This window comes from Ursus arctos, unplaced genomic scaffold (assembly GCF_023065955.2).
Source record: "Ursus arctos isolate Adak ecotype North America unplaced genomic scaffold, UrsArc2.0 scaffold_2, whole genome shotgun sequence".
Classification (NCBI taxonomy): domain Eukaryota; kingdom Metazoa; phylum Chordata; class Mammalia; order Carnivora; family Ursidae; genus Ursus; species Ursus arctos.
Genome location: NW_026622874.1, coordinates 50,820,387 through 50,838,773, shown reverse-complemented (window position 1 = coordinate 50,838,773; position 18,387 = coordinate 50,820,387). Strand labels below are relative to the sequence as shown.

Sequence of the window (18,387 nt, the reverse complement as noted above, 5' to 3'; positions counted from 1 at the left end):
GAGTGAGTTGTTGAAGCAATATGGGTCAAAATACAAATTATTACAGCTGACACTGGCCAAGCAGTGGCTATCATCTAAGAAATGTTATAAAACTAACAGTTACTAACTACACATTTTTTTGGACACCTAGGCTCCAGAATTGCCCTTATGCTTAAGTTTTACATTATTTCAGGCCATTAAATGTACACTATCTGATGAACATACCTCCATAAAATAAAATTAAATTTAGGATTTTTGAAGGGAAAAATCCTAGAATAAATTTGCCCATTAAAAATGTTCTCTAGGAGAAAGAAAGTAATCTTTGATGCATTAAGCAAAGGCTTATTTTTATTTTAAAGATGAAGGACACACACACAGGTATTGACAGTTAAGGAGAATAAAGGAAGTCAATTAAAATCTCAAGAGAAAGCAATCATTTGTAAATTCCTGTTTAGAGTTAACTATGAATATATACTTCTTGGGTGAGAGGTTGGAAAAAGAAAAGGGACTAAGAATTTTTTGACTAAATCACCACAGATATCAGGAGGACCCGAAATACATACACAAAATTTACCATGTATTCAAACCCCAGTGAACGTCAGACCTGGAACACTCGTTAAAGCGTAGATTGCAGGTCCCACCCCCAGAAACCGTGATTTGGTAAATCTTGGGTGGGGTGTGAAAATTTCTAACATGTTCCCAGGTGATGCCTCTGCATCTGTTCCAGGAACCGTATTTTGAGAATCACGAGATTACAGACTTGCTTTGGGAAACTATAGAACAAGGAAAAGGCTATTCAGATATTCAGTACACATTTATCAACTCAAGTTATTGAAATTTCCATGTATGTTTTCTAAGACAGCTAACTTGAAAACGGAATGAGAAGATTAAGAAATATTCTGTTTATGTGGAGACCTCCCAAGAGAAGTAATTGCTTGAACATGTCCCTTTGGGGACCCACTAATGATCTAAACCAAAGGGCATGAGAAAAAATTCATAAGTTTCATGTGGCTAACGGAGCCTAAGAATGGCAACAGAAGGATGGGAGCGAACCAGTTCTAATGGGCCAACACTAAATAAACATTCCAGTGAAAATTCCACAAGAAAACGTTAGAGAACTTTGCCAAAGAAAAAGGCTAGATGTGCTTCAGTGTCTAGAAATGCACTTTATGAGAATTGGACTTTAACAAATGCTTTAAGACCACACAACAAAGAGCAAGATTTTAGGTCGGTCTCTGTCATAAAACAAGAGAAAGGTATGCGTTGTTTTACCCTGGTCAAAAATGACCAGCCTCCTTAAATCCCAAATAAACACATAACAATTTTTTGCTTAAGTCTTAAACATGGGGCATAATTTCAAAATTTTCTGTTCACACAGTATAGCATCAAAGAGAAGGATCACCCAGTTTATCTTTGGCGTTAGACTAATTTTGAATCCTCACTGCTAATAACTAAATACAGAGAAGGAAATTTATTACAGTTGGTTTAGCGTGGCTACCTGAGAAACTGCAGGGGTATACTTTGAATTTAGGAGCCCTATTTCTTTGTTCTTTGAAAATTTTTGGAAAATGAAGTACTACACTAGAGGTGCTTTTGAAGACTTAGTCCCTGTTCTACCACCTTATACGGAGCTTGATTCACAAGCTGGTGCAAACAGGAAATAGCAATGTGCAAAATGGAAAAAGAGTAACACCTCTAAGCAGTGGTTGATTTTGCCTGCCACAGGAAGCTTCTATCTAATTAACGTGACTTATGCCAAGTGTAGGTTCTGAAGCTACATTTCAGTAACTATTTAGCATTCGATTTTTTATATATACAGAGTGTCAGTCTCTCAGACCTCAAGTGAGCATGCAAATAATTATTTGATTGTTCAAGCACATAATTTCTTCTACAGCTCCTGGAAAAAAACACATTGTTAAAAGGGCTTTTCAAAATTAATTTCCATATAAATTTCTTTTTTTAAAATACGGTGGCCTATGACATATACATATATATGTATGATACATATATATGGAAATGTTAGACTCTGTTGAGATTGCCTTGTCTGAAGATTGGGTTCATAAATAAGTGATCATATAAATTATAAGGAAAACGCTATTTATTAAAAAAAAGAAAGACCAATAAGAGATAGGTTTCCATAAATGTGTTTTCAAATTAAACAGTGATTAAAATAAAAACATATATATGAAGGCATTTTTTCATTTACAATTCTAAACTTTCTTTACATTGGGAGCACTGACATTCAAAAGAGAATTCATATTTATAGAACGTGATAACAGAGCACAAAGCATGATTGAAGTCTAAAAAAGTCTACATTGTATCAAATAGCATATATAGAATTTAAATGATGCTGGGAAAATGCATTTTTCAAACTTTTGAATTTTTATCAATAATATACCACATTTGGTCTCAGGTCACGGCCTATTAGAATATAATTGTATCACATGAGATATGACGGTATAGTACTTTTAATTAAACTGATATTTCCTTAACCCCAATTCCCACCTTCAGGTTTGTTGTAGTGGAGTTCTCTATGACCCCCAGCCTGGGCACCACTGCTGTGAAGAGAAGTATATCCCGTTCGTTTTGAATTCAACTGCGGTTTGTTGTGGCGGCCGCATACGAGAGGCTCAACCAAGCCATCACTGTTGCTCTGGGTATTACACTAGAATTCTACCAGGTGAGGATCATTTCGAGGTGTGCTCAGTGTTGGGGAGCAAGAATTCCTGTCCTCTTCAAGGTCCTTCTCGCTGGACTAAAATCAAATTGACAGGTGACAGATTAACAGGAGAAAATCAAATAATACTGCGCCTATGAGGAATCCACACAGACATGGAAATTCCAAGGACAGTCAGGCAAAATGAGGTCTATATGTCACTCTGAACTAAGGGGATGGGGGTAGGGATCTGGGACATCAGAGGAAAGGAATGTACTTCACAGGAGCGATAAGAAGAAAAGCAGGTGTTTGATAATTAGATGTTTGCCCTGCCATACAGATGGGTCACTCAGATTAAATTTATCTCTACTAATAATCTTTATTCTGGGAAAAACCTCCAATTTGGATTCCTCTATGTAGTTAAGGGAGGGGCAAAAGTTTCTCTTCAGCCTGCACGGTCTCAATTGCCTTTAGCTCAAAATAATCTTCATGCCAGAGTGTCCCATCTTGGGTGGCTGCCCTTGGCCCTTACATCAGTAATCTGGGAACCTGAAAAAGCTAACACATGACTCATGCCCGTCAACTATTTCAAGCACCTCCTCAACAAAAATTTAATGACTAACACATAACCAATGGCCTGCTTTAAATATCATTTCTTCTTTGGGCTTTGTTGAAATCTAAGCGAGACTAAGTACTAAAGGAGAAGGAAAACAAGGGACTTAGGATATCTACCACATAAGGAAATATATCAAGACCTGGTAACTCCCTTTATTTTGTGACTTTATTTCATTCACATGGCTAAATATTTTCAGCATAAATTTCTGTGAATTTCCAAGTGTTCCACTCCATGAAGCCATTCTTCATTTCCTCCATTTCTATTCTGGACTATGCATGCATTGTCCCTGGATGGATTAGAAACACAAATTCCATTTATCTGAGACTAGTTTACTGTCAGGCTACGTAGGGCAGAAAGAGGGTTGCTGCAAAGAAGAGCAAACAGGGATTTTTCCCACCTCACCCTTTTTCCCCCTTGTATCAGCTGACTGGATAAGCATTGTCCCAATTTCAACCACACAAAACAATGTCCAGTGAATGTAATTGAAAGTAAAGATAATAACAGTTGATATTTATAAAACACTAAATCTCTGGCAGGCTCTGTTATAAAGGTTTTACATATGATACCTTGTGTACTTTTCACAACTGTAGGAGATTGGTATTTTATCTAAAATTTATAAATAAGGAAACAGATTCAGAAAGGATCAGTAACATAACCAGATTCAGAAACATGAGAGTGGAAGATCTGAAAAGCAAATCTCAGCATGTCTTTCCAAAATCCATGCTCAACTCTACTTACTTTTTTTTTTTTTGATTCTGTTATTTGCTTTATTACTTTTATTACTTTTCCCAAGTTTTTATTTAAATTCCAGTTAATTAACATATTAGTTTCAGGTATAGAATTTAGTGATTCATCACTTACATCTAATACCTGGTGCTCGTCACAAGTGCCCTCCTTAATGCCCATCACCCATTTAACTCATGCTCCCATCCACTTCCCCTCCAGCAACCTTCAGTTTGTTCTCTACAGTTAAGAATCTGTGTCCCCTGATGTTTAAAGCAGCATTATCAACAATAGCCTAATTATGGAAAGGACCCAAAAGTCCATTGACTGTTGAATAGATAAGGAAGATGTGGTATATAGAATATTATTTAGCAATCAAAAAGAATGAAATCTTGCCATTTGCAACACCGTGGATAGAGCCAGAGAGTAATATACTAAGCAAAATAAGCCAGTCTGAGAGAAAGAGACAAATACCATATGATTTCACTTATATGTAGAATCTAAGAAACAAAACAATAGGGGAAAAAAAGTGAAAGGTAAATATTTACTCTGAACCAAAATATGTTAATATGTGTTAACATAGTTTTTAAGGTGACTATTTCAGACTTCTAAACATCTTCATTACCACTACCGGCAGTTACTATTTATGCTGGAAAAGCCATTGATAACACAGATTTTTTTTTTTTCCTACCACCTAAGTTTAATATGTATGTCTTCAGAATACAGAAAACAGATATGGGACAAAGAGAAGAAAGCTAAGTGTTCAGATGCCCAAGAAAAGCTGAATGCTCTGAGATACCTAGTTTAATAGGGAATTTATGCCAAACGTCCAGTTAATTCAGGTTATTGTTCAGTGTATCTTTTGTTTGGCATAAATATGTTTATCCCAGGTATGTGAAAGGAGAAATCTCTTTTGCAAAAATGCTAGAGCAAAAAGGGAAGGTGAAATAATTAAATATATGCAAGTTTATTCAAGGCAGAGACTCTCTTTCTACTCTTCATAATTTTTCCTTAATACTAATAGTCAAATCTGTCTTTAAAGCATTGCTGTTATTTCTTATTCTCTTGCAAAAATACTTTCATAATTGAATAACTCTTTTTTTTTAAAGATTTTATTTATTCATTTGACAGAGATAGAGACAGCCAGCGAGAGAGGGAACACAAGCAGGGGGAGTGGGAGAGGAAGAAACAGGCTCATAGGGAGGAGCCTGATGTGGGGCTCGATCCCGTAACGCCGGGATCATGCCCTGAGCCGAAGGCAGACGCTTTAACCGCTGTGCCACCCAGGCGCCCCCATAATTGAATAACTCTTAATCAACTAGATTTTCCAAGTAAGAAAACACATGGTGATGGAAATAAGGATTCTGTAGAAAAGGGTTAACTTTATCCCGGAAATTGTCATGTTAGCAACTAATCAAACTGCCAAATGCTTTACTCTCGCAAAGTAGTTTGCACTTTGGGAGTTTTCTACTACATTTCCTATCTTCTCTCCCCTGCAAAACGTTGCCCTGAAAAATAGAATTAAATATATGAGATGGGCATGTTCTGTTGTTCTTCTTTCCTATTGTTCAGACCAATGGACCAGACCAGGCTTTTCTCTACTTCTAACATAGAACTAAATAATACTGGTTTTATCCCCAAGTTACATTAAAATTTTTGATGTTATGATTTGCAGCGAACTGTTCAAACTCTGAGAAAATATTCTCTGTCCCTTAACATTGATGAAAAATACTTGGTTGTATCCGTCATGTCTATTAACTCTTAGATTTGCCTTTCATCTTTCTCAATCCTAACACAAAGTGTCAGATTTCAAATTAATAAAACAATCTACTTAAAAAAAAATTCCAGGGTGCCTGGGTTGTGGGATCAGGCCCTGCACTGGGCTCCAAGCTCAGCACCAAAGTCTGCTTAAGACTCTCTCCCTCTTCCTTGGCTCCTCCCTGCCCTTGTGCTCTCTCCCTCGCTCTTTCTAAAAAGTAAATTAATTAATTAATTAATTAATTAAAATCCAAATAAAATTTAACTCTTTTTTCTGAAAATAAAATAAGCCACGGAAGTCCAAAAGTCATTTGTTGACATTGTACAAAACTTTTTAATACGTCATTTTTGAAACAAGAGTTTTCAAAACCTTCATGATCTGCACATGACACATGCTCACTCAAACCTCAAACATTTTAATAACTTCCAAACTGTTGAGCATGGCCCATATTTGGATTCCTTTTAAGTAGTTCATTTTTCACAGTATTAGAATGCCTATCATGGTGTCAAAGAAAAAAAATACAATCTCATGGGATAATCAAAGAGAGTGTTGTGCTGCAATCATTTATCTCAATGTACCTAAATGAGGAGATTATATTGTGACCTCTATCCTCAACCGATGGTCTTTGTTAACTACTTTAACACTGTTTACATCTAGAAAGCATAGTGACCCCAAACTATCTTGTATCTAAATGCAATTAAAATTCAATCAGTACTCTGTCAATTCAACGCTAAGATGTATATAGGCATTTTGATATTTATAGATAAGTCTGAAATATTGGTTAATAATATTTACTTCATATTTTTCTCACAACTTTCCGTTATAGCACCCTACAATAAAGAGTGGCAGAGGAAAGAATCCTTATTCCACTCCCCTTTTTTATAAATATGCTAATAACCTCAAGCTAAATGTTAATGTGGGTCATTCTTTGATAAGAATAACAATTAACTGTGAAGACTGCATGGTAGCTTTTAGAGAGAAAACATTTTCAAGCCTGTCGTGAAATAGATTCATTTTGAGAGGTTAATGAGAAGGTGACTGATCCTTGTATCTTATGTCTAATAGACCTTTTTTGAGGGGAAAAAATCAGTTTTGCTTCTCATTGATATAATCCACATCTCTTTTTATAAAGCCTTTTTCTTCTGTCAGTAACTGAATAAGAAAATATCTAAACCAATTAATATTTGTTGTCCTCAAAACTGACTTTTAAAAAAATGTTGGTTTTCCCCAGTATATATATATATATATATATATAGATGTGTACACTACGTTTCTTCTAAGCCCACTGTTGTCCTAAATGATATTTAATTAACTGGTGCTGCCCCTCTTCCATATAGTATGTTATGTTAAAGAAAGTTTGCCAAGAAGAGACATTGCTGTCTGGCTGTGGCAACCACATTTGAGACCAAGTTTGAAAATCCCTTTACCCAGAGGAATGTAACAAGTACAATAACTTTACTGTTCACAGTAAGCTTATTCCTCCTTCATTGGCCTGTAGTAGAATCATCACGAGAAATTTAGAATTTTCTTCTGCTTATACATACCATGTTATAGGATCCTTTCAAAGACCATCAACTAAGCCTACTGTCCCCTGCATTCCAGGAATTCATACCTTGAGAGAAAACTGATTATGCCTTGTCCCACTCCTCGGTATTTTCCATAGAGAAATGAAAACTTGTGTTTACACAAAAACTGCTCGCAAATGTTTATAGCAGTTCTACTCATAATTGCCAAAAGCCACAAATAACTCAAATGTCCCTCAGTGGGTAAATGAGCAAATTGTGGTATATCCACACAAAGGAATACTATCCAACAATCAAAAGGAACAAACTATTAATTAATCCCAAAAAGATGCTATGCTGAGTGAAAGAAGCCAATCTCAAAAAGTTACATCCTGGGAGATTCCATTTATATGACACATGCAAAGGACAAGCTGTGGTGATGGGGAACGAATCTGTGGTTGCCAAGGGTGATAGGTGGGAGGAGAGTGTGACTCTGAGAGAATACCATGGAGTTTTGGGGGGTGATGAAACTCCTTTGTATCCTAATTGTATTTTTACATCAAAATTCATAGAATTAAGCATCCCAAAAAAGGTCAATTTTAAATGGATGGTATTTTTTTAAATAAAAAAAAAATTAAGTTATATGCCTCCTTAGAATTCTATTTCTATTCTACAAATAGGAAAAGTAAGACATAGGAACAAGATCAAGTCACTCCATTAGTGGAGATTGAAATTTGTATGATTAAAAATTAGATTGAGCCATTAGAGATACTGTGTTATATATGTGATGTGATGACTTCATACATGTAACTTAATATGCTTTTCTGGTATATTGGTAGAGCCAAAAGAAATAAAATTTATCTCCATTAAAATTACATTGAAAATTCCCATTAAAAAAAAAGCAAGCGAAAATGTTCCAGTTAAAGACTAAGCTCATTATTTCAGGTAATAATGTATATGATCATATTCTAATACAAAAACCCCAAATTCTGTACAGGGTTTTCCTGTTTGATGCTGAGTAACTAGTGGATAAAAATGATGGGCTTTGGAGTCAAACTCCCTGGCTTCACATCTCATTTCTTTCACTTATTAGTAGTTTGACCTTCATTAAGTTACTTAAACTAAGTAATACGATTGGGAAACTAATGTCTCTGATTTCACTGACTTCTAGAATTAGAACCCCTAAAGCTTCCATGTGCAAATAGAAGGAAAGGTTTATAGTAATTGGGGAGCATAAGAGTACACGGAGTTAAAAGGCACCCTGTAGGCGACAGAAGATAGTCTCTTATGAATTATTCTAGAGCAAAGACTCATGTGTGTCCACTTTCATCAGTTTCTATTAAAGGGCAATTGGTTCATAAAAGCTAGGAATCAAATGTCTAGTGGACATTGAGATCCTATGAGCCTAGGGATCCTCATTGATTCTTGTTGATTCTAAGAGACCAAGCAATCCTTTATCTAAGCTGACTTCCAGCAATTGACTGGGGAAGTCACAAATAGCTTCCAACCTTTAAAGAGAAAGAGAGTTTCTATTTTGCATGACATCACAGTCTCAAATCTAGACCCCAGGAAATGTGCTTTGTTCTGAAAACACAGATGCTTGGAAACTGTCATTTCTGTGCTACCACTGTCAACAAATACAGAGAATCAATTTGTCAAGCTTTCTCAGGAACATAACGGAAGATCATCCACACATTGTGTAAGTGTGGAGTTTCAAAGAGGAAATCAAGTATCGTCAGTATATTAGTTTCCGAGGGCTCCTGTAACAAATTACCAGAAACGGTGGCTTAAAACAATACAGTTTTATTATCTGCCATTTCTCATGGTCAGAAGTTCCAAATGGGTCTCACTGGGCCAGAAGCAGTGTGTCAGCCAGGCTGTCTTCCCTTCTGTAGGAGAGAATCCTTCTTACCTTTCCACCTTCCAGAGGCTGCCCACATTCCTTGCCTAGGGGCCTCCTTCCATCATCCAGCCTTGCAATGGCAGTCAAACCTTCCTCACATAGCATTATCGAACTCAATTCCATTTGCTATTTTAATCCCCTTTTGCCATATAGCATAACATATTCACAGGTTCCAGAGATTAGTACATGGACATCTTTGGGAGGTCATATTCTGCTTACCACACTAATGCTATGGTGAAATAATTATGAGAATTCAAGTGGCGTTTCTACTTGGGGCATAACTATCCCAATTGAATAAAAAAAAGATATTAGGAGTCTGAGTATAAGAGTATATGAAAAACTGCTGAGCATAGATCTATTACCTAAATTAAGCAGCTGTCTCAGGGATTGGAGAGAGAATGGTATTAGGTTGGGAACTACAGGAAGTGAGGAAGCACAATCTTCTTAATGGCCCTTAAATCTTGGACAAAGTGGTGTACAAGTCATTTAGTTTTTGGATAGAATGAATAAGATATTGTAAGAGTTACTATATGGAATAACAAGTCTTTTCTGGAGTTATGTGGGTACAATGGACCTGATTTTCTGGAATAACCACCATTTTTTAGTGAATTTTTAGCCAGTTTCAAGAAGGACATAGTCAGATTTATAAAGACTTTTAAGGGGTTAGCCTCCTCTATGAATCCCTTGCCCCAGTGGCTCTTGAAGACAGATTCAAGGTCTGAAATGTAGATCATGACGTCATCAGGTATGAGATAGTCAGTCTGTGCCATCATCAAATTATAGGCTGGGGATTCTGCTGGGAGTTCCAGAAAGAGGCTTTGAATCCACATTTAGCACTAGCATCCCATGTACAAAGTGGATCTCCTCCCATCAAACGCACCAGAGTGGAAAAAATATGAAGTTAGCAAAAAAGTGTGTTGATTAAAGAAAAGACTAAGACAAAGGGAGAGTTTGAAAGGTATTTGAAATGTCTGTTTCTGAAACAGTTTGGTTAGTCCTAGGAAGGAATGATAGAAACATAGTAGAATTTATGGTAGGTAATGTAGCCCCAATACCAATTAGATAAGAAAACTTCATTTTCTACAACCTCATGAAAAGCTCTTTTTTGTGTTAAAGGTAGTTATGGATGGACCAGAGCAGGTACTTTCACAGAGAGAGGTTCTTATGTCAATGTTTGTCCTTTTCTTCTTTTGATCCTTTCTAGCTAAAGTAGAACAAATGTTCTTCCAATGTCCCTTTTCCTTATAATAATGACAGTCATCTTTGTGTAGACTAGACATAGATATGTCCTTGTTTTTGACTTTACTTAATTGCCTAATCTGAAAAGCTATTAATTTGATCTATTTTTTCCTTTTTTCTGAGCCAAAGTATCTTCCAAGTGCTCAGCAAGTTCTTATAATTTAAAGAGAAGGCATAGTCTACTATCTTATCTTCTTTTTTTTTATTTAATGTTTTTTTATTATATTATGTCAGTCACCATACAGTACATCCCTGGTTTCTGATGTAAAGTTCGATGATTCATTAGTTGCGTATAACACCCAGTGCACCATGCAATACGTGCCCTCCTTACTACCCATCACCAGTCTATCCCATTCCCCCACCCCTCTCCCCTCTGAAGCCCTCAGTTTGTACTATCTTATCTTCTGATCTGAGAAATTATCAAATCTTGACTTCCATTGAAAGCAGAGTATTCCTAGTGGTAGCTAAGTGGTCTCTGAGACTAGGCATGGAATTATATTTCCCGACTGTTTACAGAACTGGACTTTTTTTCATTGTATTAAAGTATACATAACAAAATTGATAATTTTAACCATTTTTAGGTGCATAGTTCAGTAGTGCTGAATACATTCGCATGGTTGTGCAATCATCACCAGCACCATTTCCAGAATATTTTTCTCTTCCCAAACTGAAACTCTGTACCCATTAAACATTAACTCCCTATTGTCCCTTAGTCTTAGGCCCTGACAATCACCATTCTAGTTTCTGTCTCTATGAATTTGACTACTCTAGGTACCTCATATAAGTAGAATCATATAATATTTATCATTTTGTGATTAGTTTCCTTCACTTAATATGTTTTGAAGGCTCATCTATGTTCTAACATGTGTCAAAATTTCTTTTGTCTTTTAGACTGAATAACATTCCATAGTATGTATATACCACATTTTGTTTGTCCATTCATCTGCTGATGAATATTTGGATCATTTCCACCTTATGACTATTGTGAATAATACTGCTATGAACATTCGTGTACAAATATCTGTTCAAGTCCTGCTTTGCATTTTTTTAGCTTTATACTCAGAAGTGAAATTCCTGGATCATATGGAAATTCTATGTGAAATTTTTTGAGGAGATGCCATAGTGTTTTTCACAGGAGCTGTACTATATTATATTCCCAACAGTGATGTGCAAGTTTATTATGTGCAAAAGTCCCAATTTCTGTAATTCCTTGCTAACATATTATTTTCTGTTTATTTATAATAGGTATTCTTCTGATTATAAAGTGGTATCTCATAATGATTTTGATATGCATTTTCTTAATAATTAGCAATATTCAATATCCTTCCATATGATTAGTGGCCATCTGTATATCTTCTTTGGAGAAATATCTATATGATTCTTTTAGCCATTTTTTAATGGGTTGTTTCTGTTTTCATTGTTGAGTTGTAAGAATTCTTTAGAAATTTTGAATATTAGTCCCTTATCAGTTATATAATTTACAAATATTTTCTCCCGTGGTTTGCCTTTTTATAGAGTCAACAGAGTCTTTTGAAGCATAACACTTTTAAATTTTGATGAAGTACGGCAAATCTATTTTTCTTTTGTTGTCTTGTACTTTGATGTCATAACCAATAAATTATTGTCAAACCCAATGTCATGAAGATTTACCCTTACGTTTCTTCTAAGAATTTTATAGTTTTAGCTTTTACATTTAGGTCTTTGGTCCATGTTGAATTAATTTTTGTATATGGTATAAGGTAAGAGTTCAACTTCATTCTTTTGCTTGTGGATATATACTTTTCCCAGCACCATTTGTTGAAAAGATGGTCGTTTCATCGTTGAATGGTCTTAACACCTTGTTGAAAATCATTTGGTCATCTTTTAAAGTTTCATTTCTGGGCTCTCTCTTCTATTCCATTGGTCTGTATGTCTGTCTTTGTACCGGGACCACACCGTTTTGATTATTAATTGTGTCTTTGTAGTATTGATTGTATCTTTATAGTAAGTTTTGAAATGAGGAAGTGTGAGACCTCCAACTTTGTTCTTTTTCAAGATTGTTTTGACTATTTGGGGTCCCTTGAGATTCCTTTGCAACTTGGAGATAGATTTTCTATTTATGCAAAAAATATTGTTGGGATTTTGATAGAGATTGCGTTGAATCTGTAGATTGGTAGTATTGACATCTTAACAATATCATCTTCTGATCCATGAACATGGGATATCTAATTTATTTGTGTCTTCTTTAATTTCTTTCATCAACTTTTTGTAGTTTTCAGTGTTTAAGTCTTCCACCTTCTTGGTTAAGCTTATTCTTAATATTTTTTAAACTACTGTAAATGGTATTGCTTTTTTAAAAAATTTCCTCTTCAGATTGTCATGCTTAATGTATAGAAACACAACTAATTTTTACATGTTGGTTTTGTATTCTGCAACTTTGTTGAATTCTTTTATTAATTTTGACAGGTTTTTTGGAGGAATCTTTAAGGTTTTCTACATATAAGATTGCATTCCTGTGAACAGAGATAATTTTATTTCTTCTTTTTCATTTGGGATGTTCTTCATTTCTTTTTCTTGTCTAATTGCTCTGGCTATAAATCCCAATATTATGTTGAATAGAAGTGGCAAAAGTTGACAGCCTTGTCTTCCTGATCTTAGGGGAAAAGCTCTCACTGTTGATTATAATGTTAGCTGTGGATTTTTCATACATGCCCTTTATTGTGTTACGGCAGTTTCTTTCTGTCCCTAGTTTTTTTAATGTTTTTATAATAGAGTGGTGTTGAATTTTGTCAAGTGTTTTTTCTACATCATTTGAGGTAATCATGTGTTTTTCTTTATTCATTCTGTTAATATGGTATATTGCAGTGACTTTCATATGTTCATAAGGGTAAATCTTCATGACATTGGATTTGACAATAATTTATTGGTTATGACATCAAAGTACAAGACAACAAAAGAAAAATAGATTTGTCATACTTCATCAAAATTTAAAAGTGTTATGCTTCAAAAGACAGGACAATAGGCAACATAGCATTACCTCTAATTTACCACATATGTATGTGAGTAGACACATGTTTATACATCTTTAATGCACAGAGTCATCATTGCATGCTTTCTGGGGGTAAATCCCACTTGGTTATGTTGTATAATCATTTAAATGTGCTCTTGAATTCAGTTTGTTAGCATTTTGTTAGGATTTGTACATAAAGTCTCATAAAGGATATTGGTCTGAGGTTTTTGTTTTGTTTTTTTTTCTTAAAATGTCTTGTCTGGTTTTGATACCAGGGCAAAGCTGACCTCATAAATTTTGTTAGGAAGTATTTATTCCTCATCAGATTTTTAGAAGAGTTTGAGAAGGATTAGTACCAATTCTTCAAATCTTTGTTAAAATTCACCAGTGAAGCCATCTGGTCCAGAGTTTTTCTTTGTTGGGAGGTTTCTAATAAGTGATTCAATCTTGTTAATAGTTATAGGTCTATTCAAAATTTCTATTTCTTCATGATTCAGTCTTCTAGGTTGTATGTTTCCAGTAATTTGTACATTTCATCTACTAGGATGGATTTTTTATCAATGAATATGGACAAGAAAGACTTCAATGATACCTGCAAAGAGTTCTTGTCCTATTTTTATATTATTTACATATGTACCCATAGATAAATATTGCCCCATATTTTTAATATCATTTTGGTAAGCAATTCATCTTGTTTTTACTAACCAAGTTTTGGCATATCTCAACCTCACACGTAGATAAATGAATTGATAGAGATCAGGAAGTCCAGGACTATAAATTCCTAAGGCAATCCTAAATTTTTTAGTGAACTTGAGCCTTCCTTTTCTGAAAAAGGTTTGGCAAGTCATTAACTAGATTATGTAAATCTTATCTGGACCATGGTTTAGAGCTATAAGATCTGCCAGAGGCTGGTCAATATACTCACAGACCTTATAAGATAAAATGAAGGAATACTGTCCAGGGAGAAAGATTCATTTTAAAGGGGGAAGTGAAGAAAAGAGGCTCTGTTGAAGATGCAGGAAAAAGAAGAGGAAGGCAAGAAGGAGGAGAGAGTCAAAGTCCAAGGGTTCAGAAAGGAGGTCAACTGAGGGTTGGGTTATGAGCTAGAGAGAAGTACAGTTTTAATTTTAGATCTACCAAGTTGTTAGTAGTCCTTTCCAAAGTATCCTTAAAAGATAAAATTTAATTTTTTTGTGCTTTAGAGTTGTCCTGTCTTTTAGAGTGTCTTCAAACCCCCCCAAAATGATGCCTATTGATATTTATAAAATTTAAACTCTTTGATACCAAGGCACCAGGCAAAAGACTATCTTATTCTTGTTTCAAGTTTCCCAGAATATCATGTACAGGGGGAGTGTGGGTGCAACTACATTAGTGAAATTCAGTGTCTACCACAGCCCAGCAAAGTACAAATGTGATAACTTGAATATAGTATTTTTATCTCCTCTTTTAATTGACCTTCACATTGAAAGTATTTTGTTTGCTTAAATGTGTATAATTTGGTTTAAAAAATATAATCTAAGCAATGCAAATTTTATGTTAATTTCTGAATCCATCCCACTTTCCAGAAAAATATATATATAGTATATATATATACTACATAGATAGAAAAGTATTCTTAGGCAAACTTTCTTGTAATGTTACTTAATCATGTTACCAGACGTGATGTGCTTATTTCTTAGGGGCGAGTGAGGAAATAGGCAACATAGCATTACCTCTAATTTACCACATATATATGTGAGTAGACGCATGTTTATACATCTTTAATGCAAAAATTTTAAAGTTGTATTGAAATTTAGCAACTCCAAAATGACAGCATGCTTTCTAGTAGTTCTGTCAACCAGTTGGCATCTGCAAGATGATTGTGATAAAATTTCATTGTGAGTCAAAGCATATTTTTTTAACTCATGCAATGATTGTTATTGTCCTAAATTGACAGGTGAAGTATGTTGTCCAGATGAACAGCACAATCGGGTTTCCACTGGCATCGGTGACTCCTGCTGTGGCAGAATGCCTTACTCCACCTCAGGAAACCAGATTTGCTGTGCTGGGAGGCTTCATGATGGCTATGGCCAGCAGTGCTGTGGTGGACAGATTGTGAGCATAGATTTAGAATGCTGTGGTGGAGAAGAAGAGGGCATGGCATACAGCCGCTTTCCAGGTAAGGAGCCCTTGTCTACCTTTCAGTAGGTGGAAAATCTGAGAAACAGGGTTGAGAAACTTGCCCTAGATACAAAGCAAATAAGGAATGAAAGCTCATGTTAATTATATCTAATGCAAAATTTAAGTACATATCGTATCACAAATAAAAATGTAATTTCACATTTTTTATGTTCATGTGATGCACTTCATTAAAACGGATGAAAACCCTTTACTCTTGACAAGTGTCATATCCACCATAAACAAAAACAAAAACACATGTGAATGCATTGGTTCTGGATCAAGAGAATATTTCCCAGCAAATTTTCTAGCAATTGCTAACAGTACACAAAATTATTATTGATGACATTATGCCAATTCTTTTGCTCCATTATTCTTTTGTAGTTATTAAATTATCACTAATTTTAAAAGCAATCATTATCATTGGTGGTGTACTTACTATCAACCAGGTACTATGCCCAATGTTTTATACATTATTACCTCAGTTAGTCTTTTTTTCAATTAATCTTTATAACTATCTTACTAGATAGGTTCTATTATTATCTACATTTTAAAAATGAGGAAACTGAGGCACAGAGATTAGACCGTGTCCAAGATCAGATCGTAGTCAGATACAGATTTTGCAATGCCTGAAAGTTATACAATTTGGGGGACTCTATTTAAGGAAAGAAAATAAAATGATTAAGATAAGACAAAATATAAAAATAATATTTACTTAGAAGGGGAAAATAAATTATAAAAATTACGAATCGAAAAAAGGAAATCTAGCAAATCCCACTAACATAAAAATAGTATGTTTGGATTCTATAACTTCTGACATCCCTCTTTTCTCCCCCTGACACGTTTAACTTATATCCTTGATCACCTCTTCATGGGACAATGGCTTTGTACCATTTACCTCTAGAAAGATAATTCATTCTTTCCTGTCACATGATTAATCAAAACATTTTTAGTTATTTCAAGTTTAGAAAAGTGGCTTTAAGCTTCAAAACTTATCATTGTAATATTATGTAAATGTTTAGGATTATCGTAAAATTTGGAGAAATATCTACTAAGGATCTTTCTAAGATTTAAGAGCATTTTAAGTTTTCTTGTCTTAAGGTGATTTGCAGTAACTTGTCTTAAATATTTGTTGAATTGACAACATCATTAACCAGTTTTTCATGGGTATCCTTATTATATAATTGATTTTGAGTTGTATGTTATCATGATGTCACTATTTTATCTGTACATCAGCAAAAGTATAAATTTTCCAATGTATTTATGAGTTACCTCTCTTCATAATTTGTAATAATTTATGCTTCAATCTTAGATCCATCATTTCCTTTTAATAGTTTACTACCTTTGTTATGATCTAAAATTTATTTTGTTATAATTCTTTTCTAGATGTCAGAATATTTCAGTTGATTCTGTTGTCCAGTTTTACAGCTTTTGTTTCATATTCCATTAATTTTTCTCTCTGATCTTTCTCTTTCTTTAAAGCTTCCCTTTACATGCATCCAAATTAGGAGTCGGTAATTTCTCATATCCCTTATCTTCCCAAATTGCAGTTAAAATGGCCTGTTCAAGTCTTAATGACTTTTTTATAGAAGTGACAGAAGTCATATAAACATAGCTACTTAACCCAAACTAAATATTTTCCCAAATCAACTTCCTCTTAGTTAGATTTTAAAAATGTACATGGTCACTCTCCTATTTTAATCAATACAAGAACACATAAGACAGAAGGCAAGTTAAAGGGGCAAGAGACAGAAGCTATAACAAATTGTAGTTAAATATTATACATTGCTAGTTTTATAAAAAATATGTAATGGTGCCTACCTCGGAAGGGGCTCATGTAAGTAAAGGGCCCTGAAACTCAAGCTTCATCAGCTTCAGGGTAAATCTGCTCATGTATCTAGCAAGTGTTGGAACTCCGGCCCCTCTCTGAGCATGATTTCAGGACATCATTATATCTTGATGCAGATGAACTATGAATTCCCTATTGTTTTTCTATAATTTCTTCTTTTTTAAAAAGCCATCAAAGTATTACCCATAACATCAGTAATAATTATTTAAATTATTTTAGTGTTATTGTTAAATACCATATTTTTGTACATATTCTCTTCTATGTAAAGTTCTGATGAAAACTGCTAAGAAGAACACTTCAAGAACAAAACTAATCAAGGAAAACAATTATAAAAGTATTAATGCTAGGGGTGCCTGAATCTTGTGCCTTAACAAGAATCCTAGACTCTCAGTATTTTCATAGCCCTTAAATAAGTAAGAGGTGATTAATTATATTATTCACAACTAAATTTCAGTAGTCCCAGTATGGAAAATATTTTTCTCCTTCTTTGAGCCAAAAAATACCTGATTTCTAGTTTTTCATTTTTTCTTTGGACAACCATCAGGTGTGTTTCCAAGGCATTTACTATTCTATGAAGTTATAAATCACCCATCTGGATCCACACTATATCCATGTATGCATTCTTTTTTAATCCAACCTGGTAGGACAAATTTAGAGGAAGATTTTAGTATGTATACTGTCAAAACATTTGATAGTCCACTGTCTTTTGTTGATCTGCATCAACTGTCCAGAAAATAGTGGTGATGGATAGTTGTCCTATAGACAACAGAATTAGGTTTCAATTAGGATACTACCATTAACACCCAAAATTTAAGGATTACCTCCAGTACATGGCACAGGATACCTGGATCTTCATTCAGTATAAGGTAAAAAGAAAGTCGACTTTGCCAGGTAAAACCAAGAAACAAAAACAAAAACTAACTTGCCAAGGTCTTCGAAAATGAATGATGCATTAAATCATATGATACACCAGAGTCCAGTGTAGACACATAGTCCTTTCAGAAAATTTCCCCAT

The 18,387-nt window shown here is 34.5% G+C and overlaps 1 protein-coding gene across 1 annotated transcript in view; it reads left to right on the top strand.

Moving 5' to 3' along the window:
• The window catches only part of USH2A (usherin), a 676,313-nt gene that overhangs the window by 496,669 nt on the left and 161,257 nt on the right, over positions 1–18,387 (top strand). Inside the window, exons 49-50 of the mRNA XM_026517347.4 lie at positions 2,491–2,659; positions 15,303–15,524. Of these exons, the coding sequence (XP_026373132.2) occupies positions 2,491–2,659; positions 15,303–15,524 (391 nt within the window). The remainder of the gene's footprint in view (positions 1–2,490; positions 2,660–15,302; positions 15,525–18,387) is intronic.